General features: G+C 44.9%; 1 protein-coding gene across 1 annotated transcript in view; it reads right to left on the reverse strand.

Annotated features, from left to right (window-relative positions):
* Window positions 1–17,389, reverse strand: part of DENND3 (DENN domain containing 3) — an 88,415-nt gene that overhangs the window by 13,267 nt on the left and 57,759 nt on the right. The window contains 5 exon segments of the mRNA XM_054020256.1: window positions 4,400–4,507; window positions 4,833–4,962; window positions 12,857–13,027; window positions 13,654–13,913; window positions 15,873–16,394. Coding sequence (XP_053876231.1) covers window positions 4,400–4,507; window positions 4,833–4,962; window positions 12,857–13,027; window positions 13,654–13,913; window positions 15,873–16,394 — 1,191 coding nt within the window.

Below are 17,389 nucleotides of genomic sequence, written 5' to 3' on the forward strand. Positions count from 1 at the left end.
TACTGTTATCAGTTACTCTATTAGCTCAAGTGGCAGAAATTTGGGTGGGGAAACTAAAGGTCCCAACCCTTCTGATGACCAACGTAGGTGTCAATATGATGCCATATGATGGAATTTCGGGTTTTTTCAGTTTGCTTTTTTTAAAAAAAGCAAGAAATTGTATATAAAAAACTACATTAAATGTTATTAAGGTTACAACATTAAGCACCCAACAGTTAGTACATGCCAGAATTAAGGCTGCCAGTTGCTGTCCCACTTGTGCATAATGATACAGTCTTTAATTATAAGATCAGATACTATTTTCCCCCCCAAAAGACTCTGGCCTCCTTCAATGCACAAACAGACCTGTTCTGGGGATGAATAAGGCTTATATAGCGGTCTGTAGAACTTCTGTTGCATTTGTTGCAGAAGTTGGAAGGTGTGTAGTGAACAAGGCAGGGGATTGCAGGAAGAGAATGAATGGCCTCATGTCTCAGGCAGTTGAATAGTGCACTGGCGTATGGGTTTCTATCCCTGACTCAGCCACATGGTTGTGTGCGATGCTAGACAAGTCATTTAAACCAAACTTTTCATTGGTGATCACAAACTGTGTGTTACTCATTTTCTGTAGGCCTGACTTGAGACACTGGGATCTGATGGGATATTAATTGGTGTCCACTACATTCCACTAAATCATACCATATGCATACATCTGTCTATAATGCATAGGGGAAAAATCTGCATGATCATGGGGGACTTCAATTTGAGTGACATATACTGGAGGTCTCATGCTGCCAGTACTAAAATATCATGGGAATTTCTACATATTATAGGTGACCATTTCCTAACTCAAAAAGTGTGCCAACACAGAGGAATTCGATATTAGACTCATCATGGCAGATAAAGAGGAACTAAATACAGAACTAAAAAAATCAATGGTAGTGTAGGTATATGATCATGACTTGATCACATTTATAATGTGCAAACAGAATAAAATCCAGACCAATAATATATATATTTGGTGCTTTAATAGGGCCAATTTCACAAAACTGAAAACAATTATGAGCCAAATCAGCTGAGAGAAAGAATTTAAATCAGATAAAAACATGAATATATTGTGGCAAATGGCCGACGCTAATGTGGTGGGTCCCACGCTTTTTCTTAGTGTGGTGGGTCAGAGTGCCACCCATTGCCCCTATTCTTGGGCGTTGTGGGCTCCGCTCGTGCCCCGGTGTTTGAGGGAGAGGAGCGGGGAAGGGAAGGGACTCCAGTCCACCTCCTACTCTGGGTCCCAGCCCCTTCAGCTTTGCAGGCTGCTTACCCTCTTTCTCCTTGGGTAGCGTTTCCCTCGGTCCTCTGTGCCGGTAACCATCCCCTGGTACTGTGGTCTTCTGGTTAACAGCAGTACTCCTCCAACTCTAGTCAACTCTCCTTCCCCTCCTCCCTGTCTGACTGAAGCAGGGGGGGCTTATTAGATCTCTGGCGGGGCCTTAATTGGCCCCAGGTGCTCCAATTAACCTACAGTAACCTTTCCCCAGTCCACAGGGAATAAGGCCTTAATCATCCTGGGGCTTATATACCTCCCATCTACCACTCTCCTGCCATCTACAACACCAGGGAGAGGATGTTGGCGGGGGATGGGGGGGGGGGGAAGGAAGGGGCTGCGACAGTGGGGCCGGTTTTCGTTCTTTCATCCATTCATGTATCCGGGCACAGTTCCTTTGCGCGGCGTCCGCTGGCTCCTTGGACGCTTTTGAGGAGCAGTGGGCGCTGTCCGAGATTCTCTGCTCGGTGTCCCCTTCCGGTTCCCTAGTTATGGCCCTTTGACCCCCACACCCATCCGTTTTTTTCCTTCGTTGTCCCATGACTTTAGTTGAGGTCTGGGCTCAGTAGCTCCTCCGCAGCTGGGGGAGGGGCCTTTAGCTGTGGGCAGGCTTCCGCCCGCCCACTTCCCAGTACCCAATAGAACCACTCTCCTGCCATCTACAACACCAGGGAGAGGATGTTGGCTGAGGGGGTTCTTTGAGACAGTGGGGCCTATTTCCGGTCCTCCCTCCATTCACGCATCCGGGCGGAGTTCCTCTGGGTGGCATCCGCTGGCTCCCTTAACACCTTTGAGGAGCAGTGGGCGCTGTTTGGGGTTCTCTGCTCGGTGTCCCCTTCGGGTTCCCTTCGTTTGATCCTTTGACATTCACACCTGCCCCATTACATTTTTGGTTGTCCCCCGTAATTATTTGAGTTCCTGGACCTTGTGGATCCTCCCCGAAGGCTGAGGGAAGAGTCCTTTAGCAACGGGCGGGCGCACCCAGAACCCAAGAGAACCACTTCCCTGCTGCTCTCTGGCCCTTCTGTCTCACAATATATGGAAATTGTTTAAGAACACTTTACTAGATACCCAAAAAGCCACAGTCCCACAATTGAGGAAGAAGATCTTCCTGGTTTAAAACAAGAAGAAAAAGAAGAAGAAGAAAAAACACCTGGCTTTGAGAAGTGAAACCCTCTATTAAAAAATTCTCTCTCTCAGGAGGATGTGAAGTTAGACATTTCTAAATCTGCAGGTCCAGAGTTTTAAAAAGAGCTATCTGAGAAGCTTGCTAAACTGTTAACATTGATTTTAAATGTCTTGGAACACTGGGGAAATTCCAGAAGCCTGGAAAAAAGCAAATGTTGTGGGTAATATAAATAACGCCAATCAACCTGGGTTTACGGAAAATAGATCCTGTCAAATTAACTGGATATCTTTTTTTAAAAAATAAGATTACAGTTTTGATTGATACAAATAATAGTGGTGATGTACTAGATTTAGATTTCTGTAGGGCATTTTACTTGGTTCTGCATGACAGTTTGATTAAAAAACCAAAACGACATCGTTAACATGGCACACATTAAATGGATTAAAAACTGGTTAACTGATAGGTTTCAAAATGTAATTGTAAATGGGGAATCGTTATTGACTAGGTGCGTTCCTAATGGGGTCCTGCAGGGATCAGTTCTTGGCCCTACACTATTTAACATTTTTGTCAATGACCTGGAACAAACATAAAATCATCACTAATAAAGTTTGCAGATGACAAAAACTGGGGGAAGTGAGGAATAACGAAGAGGACACGACACGGCTAGAGAGTGATCTGGATTGCTTGATAACATAGGTGCAAACAAACAATATGCATTTTAACATGGCCAAATGTAAATATATACATCTAGGAACGAAGAATGTAGGTCATATTTACAGGAAGGGAAACTCTATCCTGGGAAGCAGTGACTCTGAAAAAATATAGGTGAATTAACTGAACATGAGCTCCCAGAGCAATGCTGTGGCCAAAAGGGCTAATGCAATCCTTTGATGCATAAACAGGGGAATCTCAAGTAGGAGCAGAGAGTTTATTTTACCTCTATTTGGCACTGGCATGACTATTGCTGGAATACTGTGTCCATTTCTGATGTTCACAAGTCAAGAAGGATGTTGATAAATTGGAGAAGGTTCAAAGAATAGCCATGAGAATGGATTAGACATTAGAGGATTACAAAACGTGCCTTATGACAGACTCAAACTCAATCTATTTAGTTTAGAAAAGGTTAAGGGGTGACTTGATTACAGTCTATAAGTGTCTACCTGGGGATAAAATACTTAATAATGGGCTCTTCAATCTAGCAGAGACAGGTATAACATGCTCCAATGACTGGAAGTTGAAGTTATACTAATAGTTAATACTCTGAAAAATCAGCTTATAGGTGTCTCAAATTAGGCACCCAAAATTAGTGGATACTTTTATCCTTAATATCTCTGTCAGTTCACCATCTGTAAAATGGGGATAATAATACCCTCTCATCTTATGTTATGAAAGTAAAATCATTAATATCTGTGAAGCATTTAGATTGTATAGTGATGAGCATCATAGAAAAACCCAATGAGGAAATTAATAATTCTGTCTTCAGAGCAGGTTTTAAGTAGTGCAGTAAATAAGTTTATACATTGAACAAAGAGGATAAAACAAAAAATTGAATAGCTCTAATTAAGTGAGCACCATCCACCATCCTGTGCATTCAGTCAGATAGGAATGCTATGGAAAAAGTAGTATGTGATCATGTAATTAAAGACTATATCATACGCATATCCACAACAGGGGTAAATTAAGGTGTCACAGGCAACCTTAATTTTGGCATGTCCTAACTTTTGAGTACTTGATCTTCCAACCTTAATAATATTCTTTTAACATGTTTTTTTGTGTGCAATATTTTATATACACAAAACACGCCATAACAGCAGCAACATCAGGCTACTTCCTCCACAAATTATAGCAGCAGGTCACCTGCTATCAGTGGAGAGATTTTAAGCTTTGCATCTAATTTAAATGATGAATTTAATGGATGGATGAATTTCAATGATGGATGAATTTCAAGAATGAACATATCACGGTACCTGGTGTATAGAGCAAGACGTCTACTGCTTGTGGAAAAGTCTCGCCAATTGAGGGATTAATCTTGTGCTTTAGTGTTTCTGATGTAGTTTTTGGGACCATCATGGGCACTGAAACACAAAGATATTGTACAATTTACAAAACTGTAAAAATTTAAACCTCAAATTATATAAAACTCATGAATTTTAGAATAAACCTGTACTGTTTATTCAGATTATGAGATTAAAGTGTTAACATTTTTTATTTAAATTTAAAACAATGCCTTGTGAGAAAATACTCTATAAATGACGTGAAAGAACGCATCTGGGCCAACAACTTGCATAGTATATAAAATTTCAGCTTCTTAGACACAACCCTTTGAACACAGGATTTAGAAAAAGTTGAAGCAGACTTAATTATAATGGCAAGTGCACCCCTGAAGCATATATAACTGACCTTCATTTTTCATCTTGTCAAAGTAAGATAGTTTGGAAGCAGCATAAATGGTTTTGGAGGAATGCAGTGCACCCACTACAGCATCCATCAGGAGGACATTGGTCAGGGCTTGTTGAATATATTGAGGATCCTAAAAATGAAAAACCTGATTTTAGCTCATCTAGTAATCATTTTTCTTACACAGTCCCATTTTCTATACTCACAACAGGGCTCTCTCAATATTATTAGAAGCATCCCTACGCCTATAGCAGCATCTGCTGTCTAAGCCACATCAGTTCTAGCAAACTATTGCCCAGTGTCAACCATTCTGTTCCTGAGCAAGCTCATAGAGAAGCTACCCAAAAGGCCAAATTCAAACTCATTGAATTGCAGCTGTTGTTCTATACGTGACCCAATCTGGATTCAGGCGAGGATATGGATCTAAAACTGTTTTAGTGGCACGGATGGTCACCTGCTATCAGTGGAGAGAGGACAGACATCCACTCTCATCCTTTGGACGCTCCCCTGCAGCTTTCAACACCATTGACCGTAAGATTCTGCTGTCTCACCCGAGAGAGGTGGCAGGGGTCCAAGGTAATGTGCTAAAATGGTTTGAGAATCCTTCCTGGAGGGATGGACCCAAGAGTAGTGACAGGAGAGTGCTCCACCACTAGCCAACTCATTTGTGGAGTCCCACAAGGATCAATTCTCTCTCCAGTCCTATTCAACATCTCCATGCAGCCACTAGGTGAACTGGTCAGCTGACATGGACTCAAGTGGCAACAATATGCAGAGGACACACAGCTCCATTAATCCTTCACCACATATGACCATACCACTATCCTCATGATAGGCCAGTACTTGGGCAAGATCAGCTCATGGATCAAGAACAGCTGGCTGAAGCTGTACCCAAGCAAGACAGAGGTGATGCTGGTGGATAGAAGAAAGCATTTTGAAGAGTTAGCAGCCATTGTACAGTCTCATTTGGTTGAAGGTACATACCTGCAATTGGTCTGTTTACGCCATAATTTAGGAGTACTCTTGGATTCCTCACGGAGTCCAAGCTCTCACATGCCAGCATCTGAAAGTAACATTTTCTACCATCTCCATTTGATTAAGACCCCCCATCCTGGCGAACAATGACCATGCTTCAGTTTTTCACAGCTTAGTCATCTCCCAGCTGGAGAACCACAAGCAAAGCAATATACCTGGTCTTGAAGCCTTTAGAGCTTAGAAAACTAACTGGTACAGAACGCTGCAACACATCTCTTCAGCAACACTGACTACCACAAGCTCATCACACCCATCCTCTGTTCCCTACACTGGTATCCCACAGAATAAGTTCAAGGCACTCAGTGCTTCAGTGGCCTGAGCCAGGAGAGCTAAAAGAGTGACTATAGCTCCAAGACAGAATCCGTGGTCAACAACTTCGTTCCTCTGGCACAATGTAATGTTCTACAAACGTGCCTGTGAACGAGCAGAGCTTTCTCAGGGGCTGGCCCAAGATTGTGGAATGAACTCGCACAAACCTTCCGTAACAAACAAACAAACACACACACGTTGTGTGTGTGCGCGCGCATGCATACAGGACAGATGTTTATGTGGCTTTAGGCACCATTGGAAAGTGCTCGTATACTACAGTAATGAGTGCAGTATAGGAACCTATATAAACTTGAATAAACCCATCCCAGAAGAACAATTGCAGAGCTGCACAGACACTGATTTCCACTGTTAAAATTAGATAAAAACAACTTTGAAATCTAACCTAACCTTACCAGATACTAAATTGTATTGTAATGTAGATTGTGCCATGTGTAACATACTTTACCTGAGCTGGTAATAGCTAGAGCCAGCAGTGCATTAAAGGATCTTATGAAAGACACATTTCCTGCATCTCTCTCTCTCGTTTTCAATAAAGGAAAATCTGCAGCCAGTCCATATCTAGTACAAGAGCCTGACCTGCTAGTAGCAGCCCTTCAACCTACCATGTACAAGAGGTACATGACGCCCCATCACGTATTTTTAGGCAGGAATTGGACCAGCGTCCAAGGCCTGGTCTACACTAGGAGGTTATGTCGAATTTAGCAGCTTTAAATCTAATTAACCCTGCACCCGTCCACACAACGAAGCTATTTAGTTCGACATAGAGGTCTCTTTAAATCGATTTCTCTACTCCTTCCCGACGAGGGGAGTAGCGCTAAATTCGACATGGCCATGTCGAATTAGGGTAGGTGTGGATGGAATTCGACGCTAATAGCTCCGGGAGCTATCCCACAGTGCACCACTCTGTTGACGCTCTGGACAGCAGTCCGAGCTCAGATGCTCTGACCAGCCACACAGGAAAAGCCCCGGGAAAATTTGAATTCCTTTTCCTGTCTGGGCAGTTTGAATCTCATTTCCTGTTTGGACATCGTGGCGAGCTCAGCAGCACTGGCAATGATGCAGAGCTCTCCAGCAGAGGTGACCATGCAATCGCAGAATAGAAAGAGGGCCCCAGCATGGACTGATCGGGAAGTCTTGGATCTGATTGCTGTGTGGGGCGATGAGCCCATGCTTTTGGAGCTGCAATCGAAAAAACGGAATGCGAAGATCTACGAAAAGATCTCCAAAGCCATGAGGAGAGAGGATGCAGTGCCGCGTGAAAATCAAGGAGCTGAGACAAGGCTACCAGAAGACCAAAGCGGCAAACAGACACTCTGGATCCCAGCCCCAGACATGCCATTTCTATGAGGCACTGCATTCCATTCTAGGTGCGGCCGCCACCACTACCCCGCCACTGACCATGGACTCTGACGATGGGGTATTGTCGACGGCCGCTTCCTCGGAGATGTTCGCGGACGGGGAAGATGAGGAAGGAGATGAGGAGGACGAGGCAGTCGACAGCGCATACAACGCTGATTTCCCCGACAGCCAGGATCTCTTCATCACCCTCACGAAGATCCCTTACCAACCCTCCCAAGGCGTTAACCCTGACCCTGAATCAGGGGAAGGATCGGTCAGTAAGTGTTTTAAACATGAAAACATTTATTTTGATCAGAACAGGAATGGAATATTAACAATGGGTTTTGCATGATTACTTTGCCCTAGGCGCTCTACTTTTTAGTCCTTGCCAGTGCAGCTACTGGAAAATTCTCTCAACATGTCCGGGGATAGAGCAGAAATCCTCCTGGGACATCTCCAGGAAGCTCTCCTGGAGGTATTGTGAAAGCCTTTGCATTAGGTTCCTGGGGAGAGCGGCCTTATTGCGTCCTCCGTGGTATGAAACTTTACCACGCCAGGCTAGCAGCAAGTACTCCGGGATCAGTGCCTCGCACAGCATGGCCGCATACGGCCCTGGTTTTTGCTAGCATTCATGCAGCATGCGGTCTTTCTCTGGGTCCGAAATCCTCATCAGAGTGATATCACTCATGTTGACCTAGTTTAAATTAGGGGAATGTTAGTATTGGGACTGATTGCCTGTTCCTTTACATAACTGTAATCGGCAGTTTACAGCCACACAGTGGAGGCGGGACAGGGGCAGCATACAGGGATCTTTCCCGGGGACAGCCGCGAGGGGGGTGGGACAGGGGCAGAGTCCATGCTGGCCGGATTGCCAGCAGCAGGAACTGGCCAACGCTAGGGGCATTGCTTTGAACGTGAAAGGAGGACATGGCTATAAATTAAACTTTCAGCAGCCAAAAGTCTACGGCTTACCATGTCTGCCTGCTAACCGAATTCCGCTGCCCTGCCCCGCTTGTGTGATCTGTACTCCAAGACCCCAGGCACTGAATGGGAAGGCCGAAAATTCGACCTTGTCCTGAGTGCGCATGTGATAGGTGCTGTGCATGGTCTTGTTCACAGAGAAAGACTATGTTCATTGTTCACAAAAATGTATCTTTGTGAGGAATTCACTCCCTTTTTCCCATCCCACAGCTGCGAATGTCTCCCGACCTACCCCGGCATCCCCCTCCCAGAGGCTGGCGCAGATTAGGCGCTGAAAGAGAAGGACACAGGACGAGATGTTCTCTGAACTTATGGGCTGCTCCCGAGCCGAGGCGGCACAGCAGACCCAGTGGAGGGAGAACATGTCGCTATACCAGCGATCACACAGCGAACGGGAGGACAGGTGGCGGCAGGAAGACCAGCAGGCGACTCAAACGCCTTGGACTAATGAGGGAGCAAACTGACATGCTCCGGCGCCTTGTAGATGTTCTGCAGGGCCGGAGGCAGGAGGACAGAGCCCCGCTGCAGTCTATCTCTAATCGCCCTCCCCTGCCACAAAGTCTCATCCCCCCCTCACCCAAAGTCCCAAGAAGGAGGGGCGTCAGGGGCCGTGAAAACTGTCACTCCACCCCTGCAGACTGCTCAAGTACCAGATGACTCTCATTCTCAAAGTTTTGAAAAGTCCTTTCCTTCACTCCAAAAGCACCTTACCCAAGCCCCCGTCCCAGTTTCATCCCCTAACTATGTAGTTGTTAATAAAAAATACATTTCTGTTAATTACTGTTTCCGTCAGGTTCTTTTAGAGGACAGTGTGTTTGAAGGGGGGAAAAGGGGATTGGTAATTGGAGAGGACAGTCACCTTTACCAGGGTACAGACATGGGGGCAGGTTCAGCAGCAGGTCACACACACATTGCAGTCACTAGGCACCCTGGTCAGTCTGGGAGGTAGTTTTCATGTTCTGTGTGGGGGGCTATGTGAGTTTGTGGAGGGGGAGGGCGGTTACAGATCTTATGCAGCGGTCCTTAGCCTGGATGACAGAGCCACACAGCAGGGGATCTGTAACCGTCCTCCCCCGCCACAAAGTCACATAGCCCCCACACACAGAGTCCCGAAAAGGAGGGGTTGCAGGCTCCGTTGAAACAACCAGTCCACCACTGCGGACCACTCTAGGAGCAGGAGCCTGTCATTCTTCGAGTTTAGAAGCATCCTTTCCATCACTACACCCGCTCCCCACCACAGTCTTCATCCCAGTTTCAACACTTTACCACGAAACCCTTAATAAAGAAAACGGTGTTAATGAACAAAGTTCCATTTATTTTATTTTTAAAGATGTGTTGGAAGGGGGGCAACGGGGTGAGGGGGGTATGTAACTGGAGAGGATAGTCAACAGTAAGTTGGTAAAGAAACGGGGGCAGGTTCAGCTTCTCTTTAAACAAACTTAACAGTCATAGGTTACCCTGCTCACTGTGGAACCTAGCTTTCAAAGCCTCCCGGATGCACAGCGCGTCCCGCTGGGCTCTTCTAATAGCCCGGCTGTCTGGCTGGGCGTAATCAGCAGCCAGGCGATATGCCTCAACCTCCCACCCCGCCATAAAAGTCTCCCCCTTGCTCTCACATAGATTGTGGAGCACACAGCAAGCTGCAATAACAATGGGGATATTGGTTTCGCTGAGATCAGAGCGAGTCAGTAAGCTTCTCCATCTCCCCTTGAGACGTCCAAAAGCACACTCCACCACCATTCTGCACTTGCTCAGACGGTAGTTGAAGAGTTCTTTTTCACTGTCCAGGGCGCCTGTATAGGGCTTCATGAGCCAGGGCATTAGCGGGCAGGCAGGATTCCCGAGGATCACTATAGGCATCTCCACATCCCCAACAGTTATTTTGTGGTCCGGGAAGTAAATACCTTCCTGCAGCCATCTAAACAGACCAGAGTTCCTGAAAACACGAGCGTCATGAACCTTGCCCGGCCATCCGACGTTGATGTTGGTAAAACGTCCCCTATGGTCCACCAATGCTTGCAGCACCATTGAAAAGTAGCCCTTTCTGTTAATGTACTGGCTGGCCTGGTGCTCCGGTCCCAGGATAGGGATGTGAGTTCCATCTATAGTCCCACCGCAGTTTGGGAATCCCATCGCGGCGAAGCCATCTATGATGACCTGCACGTTTCCCAGGGTCACTATCTTTGAGAGCAGTAGCTCAATGACTGCATTGGCTACTTGCATCACAGCAACCCCCACGGTAGATTTGCCCACGCCAAAGTGGTTCGCGACTGACTGGTAGCTTCTGGCATTGCAAGCTTCCAGAGCGCTATGGCCACTTGCTTCTGGACAGTCAGGGCTGCTCGCATCCGGGTGTCATTGCGCTTCAGGGCAGGGGACAGCAACTCACAAAGTTCCAGGAAAGTTCCCTTCTGCATGAGAAAGTTTTGCAGCCACTGTGATTCATCCCAGACCTGCAGCACTAAGCGGTCCCACCAATCCGTGCTTGTTTCCCGGGTCCAGAATTGCCGTTTCACAGCATCAACATGACCCACTGCCACCATGATGTCCACGGTGCGGGGTCCCGTGCTTTGCGAGAGGTCTGTGCCACTCTCAGACTTAGGTCCCGTGCTTTGCAAGAAGTCTGTGCCACTCTCAGACTTAATGTCCTCACCGCGCTGCCGTAGCCTCCTCGCCCGATTTCTCAGCATCTGCCTCTGGAAAAGGTGGATGATAAGGTGCGAGGTGTTGACAACAGCCATAACTGCAGCGATGGTGGCAGCTGGCTCCATGCTCGCAGTGCTGTGGCGTCCGCGCCGTCACTCACCAGAAAAGTGCGCAAACTGATTGCTCGCCGGTGCTTTCAGGGAGGGAGGACGGGAGTGACAGCTGAATGACGACAGTTACCCAAAACCACGCTCGACACATTTTTTTCCCCAGCAGGCATTGGGGGCTCGACCCAGAATTCCAATGGGCAGCGGGGACTGCGGGAACTATGGGATAGCTGCCCACAGTGCACCGCTTCCAATGTCGACGCTTGCCCCGTTAGTGTGGACTTTCAAAGTCGAATTACTGTTCTTAGTGTGGATACACACGTTCGACTTTGTAATTTCGGTTCCAGTAATTCGATTTAAGTAAAATCGAACTACTCTCGTAGTGTAGACATACCCCAAGACTTCTAAGAAAGGAAAATCAGTAGGTATGGTAAAATAACATTTCCCATTCTCAGCCCCCAGGGTGCTAAATGGTGCACAGGACTGTGCCTTTGTCAGCAGTAAAATAAAGCAAATAAATAGACAGAGTAAATACTTGGGGGGAATATTTATGAATTTTGGCATGTTAGTATGTGTGGCTCATGTACTACAGTATACAAGATCCTTCTGCTGAAGGCAGTATCAGCTGAAGCCACAAGGTCCGGCCTGCAGTGCTATGGTGAATGTATAAAGTTTAGACCAAGTGACCACTTTGCATATGTCTTCATAATAGACTCAAGTTCTTTCTGCCCAGAATATGGACATCTTTCTAGAAGAGTGCAATATGAACTTACATTGCAAGGCTTTCTAGCTAGTTTTACAGCTACTGTGGAATTGACATTTATTTCAAATCTGGATAAAAACACTAAACAGATATTCAGAAATAAAGATACAGGACTGCTCTTGAGATGCCCAGTTTCTTTGGGACTACAAAGAATATTAAATGTGTCATGTAATCATTCTCGGTCCTGTAGCTTCTCTAGTTCTCCAACATAGATAAGTGATCTATTTGTTCCTGGATTACCCTCAACGTCTTTGGATTGGATGAATAGTCTGTTTATATAAACCTTCTCCGTGGGGTCTCTGTGGTGCAGGAATCTGTGTTAGCCCATCTACTCACAGGATTCAGAACCACATGTCCAGGCATGGTAAAATCCTCTCGCTATGTGACCTTTCATAATAATGTGCCAAGCAAAATGAGGGAAATTTTCTATTAAGGCCTCCATTTCACACTTTACTGAGTTGTTTTTTTGTAATTAAAACGGATGTGGGCAGAAATGTCAGCCTTTTGGTTTTTTGTTTGTGACCTATGACAAAAACTTACTTTGCACATTTATTTTGGCAACCAGATTTTAAATGATTTCTTCTTAAATTGTAGTACTTCAAGCTGTACTATAGTACTAAACAGAATCATATTTTAGTAAATCTTCATTTTTTTTTTTTTTTTGCCATATGAGACCCCCCGGTTCTCTTTCATTCACTCTTTGCTGAAAAGCGGAAAATACATTTTTTTTAATACAGGTTTTTATGTGAATTCCCAAGTACATGAGGAACAGAAACATTTATAAATAGTGATTACAAATAGCTCAACTAGAAAAGTAATATTTATACCTTGTGATCATCTGCCATTTTCTTCCCAGCCCACATCTCTTTCACCATCAAGTGCCAAAGATCACACTCTGTCTTAAGGTTAGCTTCAAAGACTTCCTTTTTGGACAGGGACTTAATCCTCAGAGTGGGTATTCTCAGAAGAAGGAAAGCTACAGTAGTACTTTTAACATCCTGTAAATGCAGAGAAACAAAGAAACCAGTGAAGCACAATCACAGAGAAGGTGCAGTATTCATTAAGCACGACAACTTCTAACATTCCTAGCCACAACTAATTCTCGTGTGTTGACATACACAAACACCCAGACAGGGTCTCTGATCAGCGTTTAGAAGAACTAAATGTTCAAAGGACAATTTATGTTTAGGTATATTGCTAAACAGGGGGTGAGCGAAGACTACTTCTGATTGTACAAAACGTGCTCATTTTACTGTTACCCCCATCCATTCTCACTCCCTAGCCCCAATTTGTTTTTTCAGACACTTATAGTCTAGATTTATGAAAAGACACAAGCTCTTTGGGCAACTGTCTTTTTTCTATAGGTCTATATAGCACCTATCCTATTGGGCACTGATCCATTAGCAGGGCCAGTCGGCATTGAGAAATACCTCAAACTTTGGTTGTAGCCATGGCTAGAATTAGAGATTTTTTAAAGATCTATTCCCTGCCATCATAGTTCTTTCTCTTGTATAACATTCATGAAATGTCTCAGTTTGCGAGAGAGGCTGTGCTACCAGGATGGAGTCTGGCATATTCTTGCTCACAATCATGTACCAGATCGCAACAATTACTTCATGCTCACCTCTATATTCCTGAAAGTTGTGATCTCAACATAGCCAGGCCTTCCTTCAGTCAAAAGGAACAAGCGCTTCTGGGTCATTGCTATTTTTCCTACTCCATAAGTAGTTTTAACTGAGCAGGATAACTTGTAGACACATTCATTTGTATCTAAATGCTCTAGTACAGTGCGTGGCAAATTAACCTCTTGAGCCTCTGCTTCTGTTTCCTTCCAGTAGTTGTAGAAATCTTTGAATGTTTCAGGGTCAATTTGTTTCTGGTGTCCTTAAAAGTTTTTAAAAGTTATTTATTATTTGAAGCCATTATATGAATTTAAAATAAAATATATTTTGAGGATACTAAGGGTTAGATTGTGCTCAAGCCCTGAGCAAGGGTTGGTGTATAAGCTGCCAGGAGTAACCCCGGGAGACATTTCAAAGTGAGAATTCCTCCCCTGCTTTCTCTTTGTCCCTGGGGGGAGAGGAGTACTTTGCTGCTAGCTTATACCCTGGGCCTCCATCCATCCATTTGGGTCTCTCCCCACCTGCTCCAGGGAGGAAGTAAACAGCTACACAGCCTCTCTTACTTCCACAAGCCCAAGCAGCCCATATAAAGGAATTCATACTCCTCTGCTCAATTTGATACTCTTCATTAGGATTTTCTAGCTCTTTATTCTCTTGGACATTATTAAATCATATTTACTGGATAGTGGATAAGAATAGAATTGATAATAATAATCATTAATCTGCAGACCAAAAGTTTATATATAACCCATATACATCCCAAAAATCACTTTAAACTGTAGTTTCATAAAACTAGCTGCTTTTGATCTCCAGATATTCCAACTCAAACAGATAATTATAAATTATATGCTACCTATTGTTTTAAATGTAGAATTTCTTGCTATTTTGGTCAATATTTAATACACAGTGACCAGATTCTGTGACAATTAAGCTCCAGTTATTACACACAGCAAATTGCAAACGGTGTGGCCTTTACTACCCTGGAGAACCAGAGCACAAAATTCATGTTTCAGATTTAGGAGGTAAAGAAATTATCCTGGAAACATCATCCTGAACTTTTCTTTTACAATCCATGATACTTATTCAGGCTCTAATGGTAGCTTCATGAAAAATGTAGCCCTTGTTATTCAAATTCCAGACCTTTCTTGAATAGATTGCTAGTCTGCGATACTGTCTAGTGATTTTATCATATGGACATATCTGCTGGTTATTAGGATATGACTATATTTTATCTGTAATCTAAGTCAAGATAGAGCTGTCATATCACTGGACAATTAAATGCTAATACAAAAAAAAAAAAAAAAAAGACTGAAATCTTCACCCACTGACTATGGTGAACACCACCACAGACACCATTTAGCACCTAGTGTAGAATGAGTCAAATGTACTGCACTAAATAAAATCTCCTGCAATTATCCCAATTAAAAATTGCCAATAAGGTGGAGTTTCATTTTCTGTTAAATTTCACAACCAAAATGATGAGGATGTAGCACAAAGGCCCCAATTCAGCGAGATACCTAAACACTGTGTTTCTCAAACAGGGGTCACCGCTTGTGTAGGGAAAGCCCCTGGCGGGCCGGGCCAGGCTGTCTACCTGCCCCGTCTGCAGGTCCGGCCGATCGCGATTCCCACTGGCTGCGGATCGCTGCTCCGGGCCAATGGGAGCTGCTGGAAGCGGCGGCTAGTAAGTCCCTCGGCCCGCGCCGCTTCCAGCAGCTCCCATTGGCCCGGAGCAGCGATCCGCAGCCAGTGGGAATCGCGATCGGCCGGACCTGCAGACGGGGCAGGTAAACAGCCCGGCCCGGCCCGCCAGGGGCTTTCCCTACACAAGCGGCGACCCCTGTTTGAGAAACCCTGCCTAAGCACATGCTTAACTTTAAGCACATGAATAGCACCATTTATTACTTTGCTGAGTTTGGGTCTACGTGCATAACTGAGGAATGTAATGGAAATAATAGACTGTGGTAACAATGCTTGTGTGTTTACAAAAAGTACAAAAACATTTTACTGTGAATTTAAAAGTTCTGTGCTACATGGGGACACACACACACACATTCAGCACACACACACACACACACACGCTTACTGCATTGAGAAACATTTGAAAATATTTTCCTGAAGGCCAGAGAAAAAAAAATAGACTCTACACAGCAACTTACATCACTTATCAATAAAAGTATAAAAAATAGATGTTAATTAACACAACATATTTTCTACTTACCTACTGTTAAGGCATCAAATAGCCGGTGTATTGTGTCTATATCTTTGACAATCCCAGATTCTTGGATTCGCTTCACAAAATCGTCCAACTGCATGTGTGTTTTTGGTAATTTAAAATTTTTTACATGGTCATCTACTTTTGTAACTTCTCTTTGTTTTTCCATCACTTGATGGATCAACCTCTTCAACTCGGGTTTGCGCTCTGCTAGGGAACGTTCAGAAGGAGGCATAGTTTCCACCATCTTCCTCACAAGATCAGTAGGGAAAATTCTTATGTCTGTTTTATATAGATTCTGAAAGTCTGAAAGCGCATCCAGTAGTTTCCCTTGCATCAAACCAATAAGTCCACGAAGGTAGAAATATCTTGCCAGCAGTGCTGAGTTATCATGTTGTAAAATATTTATAGCTCTGGTGAGATGATTGATAAAATCTGTATAGTAGGTGTGAACACACTGATTCAACAGAGGAAAGTGAATTTCTGGGATCCTGAACGTACTAATTGATTTAGATGACAATTTTACAGCTAAAAAAAGAAAAGTAAAATGCTCGATATAAAAAAGTGAAGAATGAAAGCTTACAAGCATCTTCAAACAAGGAATTAAAAAATAAAAAATATATCCTGCATAACCTAAAATGTGACAGGCTCCCCCAGTAATGCAGTATTATGACTGTGAGACAAAAAAAATTGTTCACCACACACTCCTTGATGCCAGCACAGACCCTGATTCAGTAGTTCATCCCTATTCAGCAAAATACTTAAGCACATACTTTACTTCTGGTACATGTTTAAACCCCATTGACTTTGCTGAATAGAGATGAGCTTAAGCACCTGCTTAAATGTATTTCTGAACTGAGCCCTAGGGGGGAAACAGGGACGGCTCCAGGCACCAGCAAAGCAAGCACGTGCTTGGGGCAGCCCATTTGCAGGGGCGGCAGGGATCCAGCATGGGAACTGAGAACCAACAGGGGGCCCTGGGAGCTGTAGTTCCTTGGTTAGCTCCCTGCCTATAGAGCCAGCCCTGGAGCAGGGAAAGAACTACATTTCCCAGCATTCCCTTGGCCACTACCAACTGGAAAGAGGGGGAGGGAGTGAGGAAGCTGAGACCTCATGCTGCAGCCTGCTTTGAATGGAGAGCTGCGCTGGGAGTAGGGATTCCAAAAAATAGGACACTCCACGGGGAGGGGGGGAGGGTAGCCCCACCCTGCCCCCATCTACTCCCTCCGACTGCCCCCCACAGAAACCCCAACCCATCCAACCCCCCTGCTCCCTGTCCCCTGATCACCCCCTCCCAGGACCCCTGCCCCAACTGCCCCCCAGGACCCCACCCACTATCTAAGCCTCCCTTCTCCTTGTCCCCAACTGCCCCCTCCTGAGACCCCCCCCAACTTCCCCCCTAGGACCCCACCCCCTACCTGTCCCCTGACAAAGCCCTGGGACTCCCATGCCTATCCAACTGCTGCCTGTCCCCTGCCTGCCCCCCCGAACCCCTGACCCATCTAACCCCCCCTTTTCCCTGC

The sequence above is a fragment of the Malaclemys terrapin genome, chromosome 2, assembly GCF_027887155.1.
Source record: "Malaclemys terrapin pileata isolate rMalTer1 chromosome 2, rMalTer1.hap1, whole genome shotgun sequence".
NCBI lineage: Eukaryota > Metazoa > Chordata > Testudines > Emydidae > Malaclemys > Malaclemys terrapin.